The sequence below is a fragment of the Fundulus heteroclitus genome, chromosome 7 (genome assembly GCF_011125445.2).
Source record: "Fundulus heteroclitus isolate FHET01 chromosome 7, MU-UCD_Fhet_4.1, whole genome shotgun sequence".
Taxonomy (NCBI): Eukaryota; Metazoa; Chordata; class Actinopteri; order Cyprinodontiformes; family Fundulidae; genus Fundulus; species Fundulus heteroclitus.
In genome coordinates, this window is record NC_046367.1 from 21,119,533 (window position 1) to 21,134,785 (window position 15,253).

The window sequence follows — 15,253 nt, forward strand, 5'->3', positions numbered from 1 at the left end:
ATTGGATCAGCTGCTGGTTTATATGGATGACTGAAAAGGTTTTGAGTGTAATAATCTGACTAAAATCGAGAAAGACAGAAACAATTCAGCGAGTTTGCATAAAATGACAAACAAATGTTTAATTTTCAACTCTACGACAAAAGTGTGAGTATAGTTTTAGTAAGTATATTTTTAATAGTCCTATTGATGCAAAATATACACCTGACACAAAGCAGTCAACAAAAACTAGTTGTTATATTAGTTTTAAATTAAGTTTTGTGTAAAAGGCAGAATGATAGAACAAAGAAGCATTGAACACATGAATAAAAAAAAAAAAAAAAAAAAAGCCCATTCATGTTTTTATTCGATGAACCGTACGGAAACATATTTTGACAACGGGATACCACAGCTTTTATATTCCTTAGCACATACACATGTCGCGTTTTAGATTACATGTCTTTTCAGGATAAAGCAAAGCATTCAACATCTTTTGCTCATTTGTTTTATAATCTGGACACTTAATAACAATAATTCTATGGATATTTTGAAAGTCTTGGACAGCAAACACAAAAACATCCAGTCACTCATAGAGCCTATAAATATTCAGCAACAGGCACACATAGCATCAGAAACTGCTTTGGTTTGCTGTTGTTTACAGGCCTTTTATTTTTTCTTTAAATCTTTGAGTTTTTTAAACAAAATGAACCACTTGATCATACACTAAATGCTGGCCAAAGCATCTTCCATTTTTATTTTAGACTTAGTTATTACTTGCAAATATTTTGGTAAGGCCACATTATAGCAATTTATGAAAAGACATCAATGACTGTTATTCACATAACTTGGAAACAAGAGTAACTTCTAGAACCAACTTGGAAGAAAAAAAATTAAGAAGCCAGGCTTTGCTCTTTTGTTCTTTTCTCACCACAAAGCTACAGTCTAAAACAGATTAAAACAGTCATTTTCCACATGGTGAAACAAATCACAATGTCTCACAATTGCAAAACCCCAACACAGAGGCTCACAGAGCAGGAAACACCAAAAAACAGCGGCCACACAGGTCAGACAGGTGCGTCATAACACTTAACAAAGTGAGACGGTTACAACACTTAACAAGTATTCATCTCAACAATTACCAGTTGTACCTCTAAAGGATATCAGTGACTCTGAAAGCTTAGTGTCATTAATCCGCCTTTTATATTTATCAATTATTTAAGGTTTTGACAACAGCAAATTGAGAGTTTATGTTCCTAAAGATGTAAACCGACTGCATTGTATGATGCTTAGCTGGTGAAAACTTTAAAGGCATTATGTGACAATTTTTTTTAGATTTATTTTAGAGTATGCATGACACAGTTGTGATCCCATTTACTTCATGCTGTCGATAGTGCACATGTTTATCCCTGTTATAAGTGCAGCATCTTGGAAGATTTAGATGCACATTCAATAAGGGTATACAGACTTTGAAACTTTCCATTTCCTTCAGTAGAGGACCTTTTTTGTGAGCTAAAACTCTGAAAGGGGCTTTGAGAAATAATAGCAGGAAGCAAATATAATCATTAAAAATGTTAGTTGCGTTGGTGAGTATTTTTCAGCTAGTATGTCAAGCAATTACTAGCAAGTAATTTATTCTTTTTAGTGGCTATTGTGCTTTACCAGTAATCTGACATAAAAAGCCTCAACAGAAAATGTTTACCAATTTACAGAGATGCCTTAAAAATAAAAAATGCCAACAGCTGAGACAGATTCTTTTTTAAGTCGTTTCTGTTTACGTACAGACTTGCGTTGTCACTGCAGCACAGCTAGCCTCTAGCTATCACTAGTTTTTTCTGCAATTATTTACATGCAGCCAGTGTTTGCAGATTGATTGCATTCTGCTTTTGGTATATATAAATATATTTAACAAGATATTTAGCTGTTATATACTTTTACAGAACGTTAGTGCTAAATTAACCCACAGACCGCCCTGAGAAATGCTTCTTCCTTTGTGCATGTCAGCTGCTGTCATTTTTAATGCTGAAGCAAATTTGATGAGAAATTTGATAAGCAGATTTCTACAAGTAGCTTAAGCTTCAAACGCTGTGAAAACTCGTCTTAGCTCTACACTGAAACGGATCAAGTTACAAGGGATACGGTAAATCTGATAACGCCCGCAAGGTGTTACATCCACACAAAACAAGACCATTCCTCTGTACTGCAACTGACTTCAAATGACATTTCTTAACCCCTAATTGAAGCCCACCCATCTACTGTAACAATAACAGCATCTGTCCTGGTTTTACAGTTTCTGTCAGTCTCTCTCTTGAAGGAATTTAGGGTAAAACTCATAACATTTGTTCAGGTCAGGTGACAGTGCTAAGCTGGCTCCATTCACACAAAAACACTGAACAGAGGGAACTCTGACTCGTCTGGCTGCAGGAGGTCAACCAGGAAACAAACGGTCCCAGAAAGGCCCTCGAACAGACTGTAGATGCTGGTGACCGAGAGAGAGCCTGCCTTAAACTCCTCGGTGAAGATGAACTCTGCAAACCTGTGAGAGAAAGAGAAGAACACAGAAACACATGGACGATGAAATGATTGGACTTCAACAGTAGTTGCTTATTGAGCTGTCCTGGAAAAATTCAAACATTATTGGCATGCTGTACCTCATTTTTAATATGCATGTTTTATTTCCTGTACATTTGAGATTCAAATACAGTTATGCTGTTTTATTTAATTCGGTTTATTAATTTGCAGTGTGAAAACAAAAAAACTACCTTCAAATCACTTCACAGTGATATATGCTGGTAATTTTATCATAAGTGATCATTTTTGTTAAAAGTTTGAGCCCTCGATGGCAGATAATTATAAAATGTCTTTGGCAGAAGGAACAAAACAAAACGGAAAAGAAACAGTAATAAACAAAAATACTTAAAAGCCATAAATTGCCATGTAAAACCAGCCACTGTCACAACATTTGCTCATTGTTTATGGTTATTTTGAGATGGCTGGCTGTTTTTCCCCTATTCTCTCCTCCATTCTACATGATCTTTACCTGCTGCTTCTTATTAGGCTCAAGCCAATTTACATGTGACTCTGCCTATTTAAACCTGCCTCCCACTACCACTCTCCCCAAAAAATAGGAAGGGAATGGAATCTGAAAGGCTTAATAGGAACAACAGGAGAGGACAATGAAATAAAAAATAAGAGTTTACTTATTTCACGATCCGATATGTTGAGCAATCTGCTCCTAACATATTGGATAAATCAACTTTACTGACATCTTTGGACACGATCCATGAATTTTTGATTTTGCAGTGCAGTTTATGGCTTGTGGACTTCAGACCAGTGGGAACCAGGGGAAAATTATTGCTTGCCTTTGGGCACGGTAGAGGTACTTTGAATTGCCTGTGAGGCGATAAAGCAGGAGGAAGACGTAAGCGCTGCCTGCTACCCCATGACAAATGCCAGGCCCTTTCTTCAGCAGGCCTTTCTGCCAGACGAGCTCCCCACTGCGGATACACGTGTCCAGATACTGGGGCTTCTTGTTAATCAGGTACGCTTTTGCAAAAAGATACGCCACACCTGCAGGACGAAATGGAAACATTATAGTAAGCGTGATATGCGGCAGGGAACTTGATACCGTGCATCAATAACAGAGGTTGTACCCGGGGCTCCGTGGCACCAGTGCACCAGCTCATTTTCCCTCTCGATGATAGCTCCCAGCTCTGCGGGCCAGTTGCAGTTCTGCTCCTGACTCATGAGGAAATCAACGCTCTGCCACACCAGGTCCCTCTCGGCCCCGCTGAGCATGTCCTGGTAGCTCAGCAGCATCTGCAACACCGAGGAGAGGCCGTGGGCTGCACCTGACAGGAGGCGGGACGGAGAGTGGGTCACAGATGCACCTTCCAAACCAGGCATGCAGGCCAACACCATGCCAGGCACACAGACACAGCCTTTTTTTTTTTTTTTAAAGATACGAGCACGAACGTTCACAACAAACTGCGTGTAGACTTCTTTTTTGCCTCTTGCAGCTCACTGACCTTGCTCAACACTTCTACCTGGCAGCAATTAGAGAATTTTGGAGAAAATCTGCGAGTGAATCAAGCACATCTGGCGTCAACATCAGAAACAACAGCTGCTACAAACAAATAGGCTGACAGCTGTTTCATTGCTGAAAAGCATCAAAGATTAATGTATTAACCGGCAATAAAATGATCTTGTGTCACACGGAGGCAACTCTTGTCTCAAGCGTCCTCTTGCAAACTGGAAGAAGGGACGTAAAGGACACCAAACCTTGTCTGTTCGTTAAGACAGAAAATTAAAGATGAATTGTTCGTTGAACAAGCCCCAGCAACTTAAGTGTATATGTTCAATATTTCAACTTCCTGTTCATAATTTTGTAGATGACCACAAAGTTGAGCCCAAAATTATTCATAACCCCAGGCAGATTTAGAATAAACAGTCATTTACTGTTTATTTGACCAAAATGTTTCTTCTGACTTGAAGAGGTATTAACATTTAGAAGAACGCCTTGCCTGACTTGAGTTCAATCCAATTAAATTTTCTTTAAAGAACACCAATTCACAACACGTCATCTCAATGCACTTTACAAAGTCAGATTCAATTAAATCATACAGTCAGATTGGTCAAAATGAGTCCTATGTAAGGAAACCCAGCAGATTGCATCGTGTGTTGACAGAATCAGAAAGAGAATCTGTGGAGGGAACTAAAGATTAGGGTGAAGGCAAAAAGTCCTGCCAACCTCAGAGACTCAGAGCTCATCACCAAAGAGAGGTTGTCTAAATACCAGTGGGAGCATTCAAAAAGCTGGTCAGCAATTATAAAAACACTTATATGGCAAATAAATATTTTCCTTCTGATTATACAGAAGTGGATAAAATATGCTCAGCAAACCATTTTAGTCAAGTGAAAATACTTACATTTTTATTTGATTTTCAAAATCAATACTAATTTGTCATTGCATTAAGATTGTTTGAAAAAGCACCTGTCTTGTTTCCTAAAAAAATAGAAAAAGAAGAAAAAAAATATAGATAGATAGATAGATAGATGTATTATTTCTTTCTTAGTTTAGTCACTGACTAACAAACAATTATAATGTTTTTTGTTTCAGAATTGAGCACCCTTACTTTTCCTTACTCACTTTTGTGTATTTAATTTAAAATAAATGCTCATTTACTGAAGGTGACTCTGACCTACAAATCCTAAACAGAGAGTCATAAACAGTGCCGAACACATGCAGGCCAACTCTGTGGGACGATCCAAACTTCATTCAGATCTGAGACCTGCACACGGTAAACGAGGAGCAAATGTTTCGGGGCAGGCAAAGTTGTACACATGCAGATCCTTAAACACGTGTCTTCATCAAACCAGAACTCAACTTTTTTCACCCCTTTGAGACCCATCGATGTTGAAACCATGCAGAGGGGACCAGCAGGGCTATGCTTACTATGAACTCTGTGCTTGTCTGTAAGTTACTGAGGATCTCCAGCCCTGATGCTTCTCTTCATCCGATGCAGTCAAGGAAAGCACAGTTAGCTTTACACATGTTAACACAACAGCTCTACAGCCAGAGATACAGACGTGTGAAAATTAGGACAGCCTATGCTAGCCTGTGTGTTTTATCGCACATCTGGATATTAGACAGCAATTTTAACAATGGCAAAACATTTTATTAATTTAATTTAAAATATGCAATTTCTGGGAGGAATGACTTCAGACATCCCCACATTTATTCCCACTTATGATGGATAAAATTATCCATACTCTATATTGCCAAAGGTACTCACTCTCCTGCCTTGACTTGCATATAAACTTAAGTAATATCTCATGTTTAATCCATAGAATTCAATATAACGGTGGGCCATCCTATGCAGCTGTAGCAGCTTCAGCTCTTCTGGGAAGGCTGTCCACAAGGTTCTGGAGTGTTTAATCACTGACTAACAATCTTTGACCATTATCCCAGAAGAACTTTTGTGAGGTCAGACACTGATGTCTTCACTTTAATTCATCCTCAAAGGTGTTCTGTCGGGTTGAGGTCAGGACTCTGTGCAGCCCAGCCATAGTCATCTACATCACACTCTCTCATCCATGTCTTTATGGACCTTATTTTTGTGTTGTGGTGCACAGCCATGTTGGAAGAGGACGGTGACATTTTCGAACAAAGTTGGGAGCAGGGAATTGTCTAAAACCTCTTGGTCTGCTGAAGCATTCAGAGTTCCTTTCGTTGGACCTAATGAGCCAAAACCAGCTCCTGGAGAACAACCCCACACCAGAAACCATGAAACAGATGCCTCCTAATCATCTGATTGTTTAAGTCAGGTGTGTGGCAGCAAGGAGACACCTAAAACATGCAGGACAGAGGTACTTGAGCACCATGGTTTAGAACCACTGCTTTACACCAATGTATCCAACACGTTGTGCTACACTTGATGATGTATGGCTTGGATGCTGCTGCTTGGCCATTGAAACCCTTTCCGTGAAGCTCTCTGTGCACTGTTCTTGGGCTAATCTGAAGGCCACATAGAGGTCTGCAGTGATTGATTCTGCAGAAACTTGGCGACCTCTGCTCACTATGCAGCTCCCTCCACTCATCAGTTTACGTGTCCTATCGCTGCGTGGCCCAGTTGCTGCCTCAGCCTAGAGGCCTGATTTTAAACTCCTGTGATCATGAAAGTGATTGGAATGTCGGATTTCCATTATTTGGATGAGTGAGTGAATACTTTTGACAATATAGTATAGGTGTATCACATTAGATGCACATGCTCATGGTATCATTATCTGAGGGTCTTTCTGAGATCACTGACAGATTACAAAAAAGCCCAACTCCCTGGAGGGAAGATAAAAAGAAATTAGGGGTGATCTAAGAATTTTGCACAGCACTGTTCAAGAGTGAATTAACCAAGAGAAAATGTCATGCTCTTACCGAGGTATTCTGTTCCATAGTATGAATACATGAGCGGGAAAGGCTTTCTCTTCCTCTTGGCATACTGTTTTCCTGACTCGATGATGGCCTGGCAAATATATTTGATCTGATCTGCGCTCAGGATCTGCAGAATGAAGATCACACAGATGCTAAATGCAATGGAGCCATTCATTATGATAAAGGCACGTTTGATCATTTTAATTAATCAGTCTGCAGTCAAAAGCTGTAAAGCACCACAAATGATTTGTTTTCCTTCTGCTGGTAAATTACAGACTGAAATCTGACTTTCTGATGCGCAAGATTAATTTAGACGAACTGATGGTAACATTCATCTTGAGAAGTCAAATCCAGGAATTGTCCCTGGAGAGACGTATCAGTACTGACTCAGTTTTCTGGCAAGACCAGAAATAGAAGAGAATAAAAGTGTCTGAGGTCACCTGAGGTAGCAAACTAACAGGAATGTCAAAAGTATACTATCTCTTGTCGAGTCAGGCTACAGGGAGGGGAAGAGATGACACTGAATCTCTTGCCCAACACAACCGCAAACAGAACATCTGAAGAAAACAAAGCTGCACAAAAGATTCTTTGTCAGATAAGAACTAGAGAAAAACACGGTTATTACATTAAAAATTGCTGCTTGTCTGTTGGAAAACTCAGTCCTAATTAAAACTAGTTTGTTTTCTTGTGATCATAAGATTAGGATGATGCGGAAACAACTGTACTGATATCTGGAAGATTAATAGCAGTAAGGTAAGTCTTCCATGTGAAAGAGCCACATGCTTCATGAAGGTACATTTTCAGCTTGGATTAGTTACACTCATAACAATGTCAATCCCTAAAAGTATTTTACACATTTTTTTTTCACTTTACAAATCAAAAACCTCAATGTATTTTGTGGGATTTTATGTGAAGTTAGACCAAGAGAAGACTATTTATTGTTGTAAAAAAAAACAAACAGAAAAAGGAACAAATGTGAAAGAAGGTCTACAATGTGATCTGTTTTATATTTATATGGAACATCCAGTCACTCTATGAAAGGGACAAATGCAGATTCCCGGATGTTACAAAGTGCTTTATGGACTCATCTTAAAGCTTAAAATTCCGTGTTTAGATTTTACTAATCGCGTTGTTTGCAAACTAAAAATCACAACCAAGAAATAGTTTTTTAGAGGAAAGGCAGTGGCGTGTCAACTCCATTTTACTAAACTTAAAAATGGGCTGTCGTTTACAAAGCTTAGATCACGCTGGTTTTTATAAAACATTGTTAGCAAATGAGACAATCCTCAAAGGCTTTTTTGAAATCAAAAATTACATCAGGATGATTGCTTCCCTTTTTAAACATTAGTGCAACACAGATATTGTTTTGTACTGATCTCCGTCTGAATTTAATTTGATGGAATGCTGTTTGAAGACTTGTTCGCATCAGCTATTTCATCTTTTAATATAACCCCTGAAGGTGTTGCAGGTGTGCTACAGATGCCCCATTACTTGTTGGCAAAGACAATGCATCCCTTGGGATAAGAAAATTAACACATTTAAGCCTTGAACTCTACTAAGGTTCTCACAGTAAAGATTTTTAACCACACTTCTGAAAATGTGACTCATTAAATCTTTTCACTAAGAATCATTTGTACACTTATGAATACACAAGACCATGAGTTTAATTGCAGCATACATCCATGTCAAAACTGGGAAAGGTTAAAGAGATGCTTTTGGTCACTTTGCTCTACTCTGTGTCATGTTTATACTAATATGTCAGCAACTGATCTCAAATGAGCCTCTTGAGACCATTTACCTCCCTCTAAAACCACAAGAGACCAGGTGTAAGTTTTTCCACCTGTGCAGTACCATAACTCAGGACCTGTAAACAACTGATGTGCAATAGGGGGAAAAGGTACAATACCTCCCTCCTTACACATTTCATTCATGTTCACATTTAGTATTAGTCAATGATAACCAAAGGTAAATAAAAAAATGCAGTTTTATAATGATGGTTCCATCTTTTAAAGGAAAAAAAGCTATCCAAACCAATCTATGTGAAAAGAATTGACCCCTAAACCTAATAATTGATTGTACTATATAACATAGTTTTGTATTTATCTACTCATATGGCAGTAATCAAGGTGTAGCTTGTGATTTTTTTTTACACAGCTATCCAGAAATCTGCTTAATCACAGTTAATGCATTACCAAAGGAAGCAATTATATTTTACAGATAGGGTCTGGTTGGTTAGGGTACAAGCTTTTTCACTGATAAATTACATCATCATATAAAAACTTTTTTTTACTTATTTATTCAAGTTAACTTTGTCTGATATCATTTGTTTGAAGGTCTGAAACATTTAAGCTTGATTTAAAGAGAGATACTGTTTTGCAGCGCTATGGCTCCTTTTTTAGAATCTCTGATCATGTTAAATTGGTGAATTTGGGTATATTGACACATAATTTGGGACGGGATACGTTAAAATCATTTCATAGCTGCCTTGGTTTGACGTCCACCAAAGTCACAGGGCAAACATCAGGTGTCATCACTCAGAGAGGAGTGGTCACCATCAAAGTTCAGAAGAACGAGAAACAGCATGTGCAGCAGATTCATCTTAATAGAAGGTTAAAAAATGTTGTATCACTGTTTTGCTACAAACAATAATGATTCAAAATGACTATCTATGCAACAAAAAAGTGTTATGTTAAAAATAAATTTTTGTAGAGCTTTAGATAAATGTAAATTCCCTCCTTGTCTCAAGACCAAATGGGAGATGATTAATAGGGACAGCATATTTAAGGTATTTTGCGAGCGCATTTAAAGGGGTATAAATTGAAACGGCTCACTGGTACACATACAGCCCGACTTCAAGTTGGAAATTAACACACTAGACCCAAATAGAACACATTTGTTTTCATCAGGTCTTAAAATGTTTCACATTTTCACTTCAGGCAAGTCAGCGTGTTCAATAATGAGACTGTCTGGGGGCTTGTTCACGTCACATAGTTATCTATTTATTACAGCGCTCACATGTGACTTTAGACCTTTTTTGATCACTTGCTCAGTCTTCCCTTTTTTTTTTTTTAGATATTCCTCAATCCACTGTAATGGAAGTTTTCATGCAAGTCTTTTTTTTTTTTTTTTTTTTTTTGCTTTTCTCTGTTTTCATAGGTCTGAGATCATTTTATCCGAGCAGCCGATGATTTTCTGCATTTCATAATATGTTTTCCCCTCATTAAATAATTTTTAATCAACTGTTTCTCTGAGCAATGTCTGCAATGACAACAGCCTGTTTTCCCAGAATGAATGGCCTCCCTAATCAAACACCACGTTTATATTACTTTGAACACCTTCAGAATCAGTGAGTTTCACAGAATCAGCTGCATGGATGCTGGAAGTGGAGAGGGTTTTCTATAAGGCCTACAGCACCTTGTAGGAAACAAATTACCACGTATAAATATAATGTCTACCTAAAGCAATGATGGATTTGGTTAATGACGTTAGATTACTGTTACTTGAACGCAACAAATACCACTGATATATAAGTAAACCTTTAAACAACAGCAGCTATGGGTTCCCCGTGTTTCTAGGTCGGTGTGTGCTATTTGTATTCAGTCTGGGTGTAATAAGGCATTTCATGATAATGATGATGTATCGCTTGATGGGGGAAAATACGTGTCTGTCTCACCTCGATGCCCAGCTTCTGTTTGAGGACCAGGGCGGCGCACAGGTAGCCCGCCCGCCCCACAAACAGCTCGTCCGAGCCGCACTCCAGGAAATTGATGGGCGCACACACCTCCCACAGGTTCCGAAACTTGGCCAGCGGCTTGACGAAATCGGCCAAGCCCAGGGACTTGTATATCATCGCGGCCACGGCGTAGATGCCCGCCCCGCCGAGCAGAAAGGCGGCTCGCATGTTCTTGTCGGGCTCCGCGTCCGCGTACCTCACCGACACGTCGATGATCTGCTTGGCCGTCTTCAGGTAGACGCTCCGCTGCTCGGCGAACAGCGGGCACTCGCTGACGTGATACAGCATGTAAGCCACCCCGGCCGGCCCGTCGTACAACCCCCCATCGCAGTCGCTGATGTCGACGGGGACCTTTTTTAGGATCCTGTCGATTTTGGCCACCACGGCTGGGATGACGGCCTCGGCGTTCTGGCCCGGCAGCAGCGCGCCTCTGTAGTCGGAGAAGCGGTTGGCGAAGCAGCGGGTGTTCTCCATCACGCCGATAGACGGGGCACCAGGAGCTGCAGGGCCACGGCAAAGAGGCAAAGCTGTGCTCTCCGGTCAAGGTGTCCAAGGATGTGAGAGGAAAAACACGCTGGCTGCACACCAGGTCCCATCAGGCCGCAGCTGATTGGATGCGACCAGTGATGGATGGATGGTGGGACGTGCATCCCGTCCGCCTCCCAGAGCTGCGCCAACCCTGGAGCACACAGGTGGAGGAGCTGGTTTACCAAAGGCTACACTCATTTATGAGACTCTGGAATATTCTAGGAGGAGATTATACACGGTTTTCATAAGTTCCCCATATAATTCCCCAACCCCTCTTTTGTTTCATGCCCCTAAATAAGATCCCGAGTCCATCTGTGTGCATATTAATCTACATGTAAGTCCAGCTGAGAAGGTCTTGGAGGTTTGTTACAGAACATTGGTGAACAAACAGCATCAGGGTACAAATTAAAAGAGGACGGCACAACAGCAAACTTAGCAAGACATGCTATCCATCTAAATTGATGTGTCAGGTGAGGAGACCATAAATCTGAAAAGCAGCAAAGAGGCCCAAGGTAACTCAAGAGCTACAGAGATCCACAGCTCAGTTGTGAGAATCTGTTTAGCAGGATAACTCTCAGTTGTGCACTCCACAAATCTGTCATTTATAGATGAATGCCCAGAAGAAAGGGATAGAAAATTGATGTACGTGAAGCAGGAAACATGTGGATGAAGGCACTCTGGCCATAGGAGACCTGAATGGCCCTTTGTTCTTGGCCTACATGTGCAGCAAAGCTAAAATCGCACGTCAACCTGACTTGGAGCTGTGATTGCAGTGAACAATAGATTCTACAGTTGAGAAGTATTGACTACAGGGGACAAAATTTAAATACACATTTTCCAGATTTTTATCTGTAAAACATTTTGAAAATCACACATCACTTTTCTTCCACCCAAACAATCATGCACCACTTTATGCGAAACTATTGCATAAAATCCCAATAAAAATACACAGAAATTTGTAGTTGCAACAAGAGTAATGTGGAAAAGTTCAAACGGTATAAGTTTTGCTCAGCTCTGTTCATCTGTGGCATTATTTCCTGTCCATGGGCCATCCTGTTAGAGTTCATTTATTTTAAGCTCTAATGCAAACTTGAACCTGCCACCCCTGGATGTTCACTCAGTTTGTCTTTTGTAAAGAACAGTGATCTGCAAACTATAGTTTTGTCCATCAAACTGAAACCAGTGAACCAATAAAGCCCCTACGTGACATTTGTAAAAGGAAGATCTTTTTAGAATACAATTCATCTGCCCAGAATTTCAGTAACGTTGTCCTTTCCACTCCGCTTTCTTTCTAGCATCTAACACAATTATAATTTTAGATAACCACACGTTTTCTTTTTAGACACACTACAAGTTACGGCTGCATTAAGCATTGTGAAGACCAGCAAATACAATGGCATTTGAAATATATCTGGGATCCCCAGCTGTAAGCTGCTTGCAACAGATCAATAACGTGTTTAATATAAGGTGTCTGATATTGTGGATTTTACTGCCAGTTGCCGTTGTCTCCCTGTTTTATTGTCTGTTGCACGTTTCTTTTGTCTGAGACCTTTTGCAGGAGTTTTTTTCTCCTGTTTCCTCAGTGAGACTGCATTGTAGCAGCTGTGGCTTCCCTTCACTTCTAACACCTGAACATACTCCATAAATTAAAACTTATTCTTAGTTAAACCACTTGTAAGTATTTTCCCCACTAACCAGTTCTACGATTTGCAATGTATTTTCTGTTCACATTCATGTTGTTTATTTTGTGTGTATGTATGAGGGACTCATTCTCCATTAGGTTTTGAGCTATGCTATAAGAAGATTTTGATGTATTTCTACTAAAAACAAATGATTCAGTTTCAGGTGGTCCCCTTTTGTTGTTCTTTATTTATTACTGTAATATAATAACGATGGTTTGAGTTGAATTTGTGTACATTTCTTGTGTTATTCTATCTACCGCAGCCCAAATAATAACCACCAGCCGGTGGCGCCAGAGGTCTGCGGGCTCGGCCTGCCGCTGTCCATGGTGCTGAATGTAAAACGGCTTTGTATGATCAAAGGGGGATAGGCAATTTTCTCCTAGAGAGCGCTGGGTCACAGCTGGACAAAATGTTGCTTTTGTATACTTTGTTAGATTTGAAAGCTACAATACACTTATTGAAACAGCATAAGCAATCCCCAATCAAAATATTCAATATTTCAAAAATCAATTACTATGCTCAAACTAAGCTCTTGAAAAAGATCGGATGACTGGTGTCGTCCCCTTTTATTCCACAATTGTGAAGCTTGAGTTTAGGCTCCAGTCAGCTTCGTTTGCTCAGTTATAATCTGTTCTCGTTTACACAGTCTTTGAAGTGAATGATGTCAAACTGAACTCTGAATAGTGCAGAGTACATGTTCCCTGCACCTCTTAATCAAACACCTATACTATAACAAACATGAAAAAACAGGGTTGCTCCCAGATAAACAAGTACAAAACAAGACAGCACATGTAAGGGGGGAGTTTTTAGAAGGCAAAGAGAATATCTCAATGACTTTGGATGTTCCCAATAAAATCACCTTGCGCTCAGAATGCAGATTAGATGTTATATTGTAGTTGTTAAGAGAAGAATGTCAGGCCTCTTGTTAATTGTGCTGTACTGTCTGTAAATGGATCTGAATCTGAATATGATATTGAACTGGAAGGAGTTGCCTTGATTTGAATTAAATTTAGACCAAACTGGATTCTAGTGATGATATCCAGGGATTTGGACCTGTTCATCTTGTAATTACATTGTGATGATATTTTTTGTGATTTGGTTTCATATAAACAAACTGTGATGAAAATAAAACTGAACGTTACTCGATTTGAAATTAAATATTTGCACTGAATTGGATTGACTATAGTTGCTGATTACTTTCTAAAGTCTTTGAAAAGGCTTTTCTTCTGAATCTCATTAAAGAGATAAATTAAATTGAGTGAACTTTACTTATTTTGACCCTGCACAAATAAGTGGGTTTAGATGATTGATTGATTGATCGATTGATTGATTGATTTTTGTCATATTCCAGTTGTGCTTTGACATTAATTTGTGGCAGCAGCTTTAACCAATAACTTTAAATTCTTTCTCTGACATGGGGATCTGTCACAAATGTTAAAAAAAAGTTGAAGTTCAAGCTGTTATGAAACATCTACTGTGGTATCTAAGGACCAAAAACAAATGTTTTATTTACCCAGTTAATTAATTTGGTACCAAATTAACCTAAATCTCACCCAATATGTAGCCCTGATCTAAGATGACAGTGAGGCTAAAAATGTGAAATGAAATAGACTAAAATAAGCGCTTCTCATCATAAATTAGCATATTAATGCAATTAGATTTTGAACTGCTTCTTGTGCTGATCACTAGACCCTTGTTTTGAATGCATTTGTGTAATTTTTACTGAAAGATTGAAATTAGTTCTTCCAGTTCTTAAATATAATTTAACCCCAGTGCTGCCATCGTGATACTTATTTCATGTACATGAGATCATCTGTATGTCATATATTTCTCAGAAGAAGTTTTCTGCAACTAAATTATCTGATATTTCTTATCAAGTTGTGTTTGTTTTCAATAACAATTAAAAGGTTTAAAGTTTCCACACTTTCCTTGCTCACTGTATAAACGTGGTTCCAATTATTTGGCCTATTCAAAACCAACCTATAACACTAATAATACAAGGTTTATTTGTGAAAAATAAATCTGAGAAACATTTTAAGGTAATTTTACAATAGCTTTCGAAGGTTTTCCTACCATGAACATTTATTCCATATTGCAATCACAAACTAGGGATATGTATTTTATGGGATAGACCCACAAAATCTGGTGTATAATTGTCAAGTGGAAGAAAAAAGATGTAGAACTTTGTACAGTTAAAGAAATAAAAAATGTGGCATGTAAAAATATTCATCCTGAGAGGAATCTTTGAATTAGATACCAGCATGAAGTCACATGGAAGCCAAACGCATTAGGACGTATATATACACACTCATTTCTCTGGCGTCCCACACCACAGTAAAATCAGGAGGTGTACACAAAATAAATAAATAAAAGGAGTGGAAATGCTTAAAAAAAAATCAAAAGTGAGAA

At 38.9% G+C, this 15,253-nt stretch overlaps 1 protein-coding gene across 1 annotated transcript; it reads right to left on the reverse strand.

Annotated features, from left to right (window-relative positions):
• Nucleotides 1-230: 230 nt before the first annotated feature.
• On the reverse strand, nucleotides 231-14,125 carry LOC105934884 (lanC-like protein 3). Its single transcript, XM_012875060.3, has 5 exons — nucleotides 10,575-14,125; nucleotides 6,905-7,028; nucleotides 3,627-3,824; nucleotides 3,336-3,543; nucleotides 231-2,509 (listed from the first exon to the last, which is right to left on the reverse strand). Exons 1-5 carry the CDS (start codon nucleotides 11,106-11,108, stop codon nucleotides 2,350-2,352), a joined length of 1,224 nt encoding a protein of 407 aa, XP_012730514.1. The 5' UTR covers nucleotides 11,109-14,125; the 3' UTR covers nucleotides 231-2,349.
• Nucleotides 14,126-15,253: the final 1,128 nt, after the last annotated feature.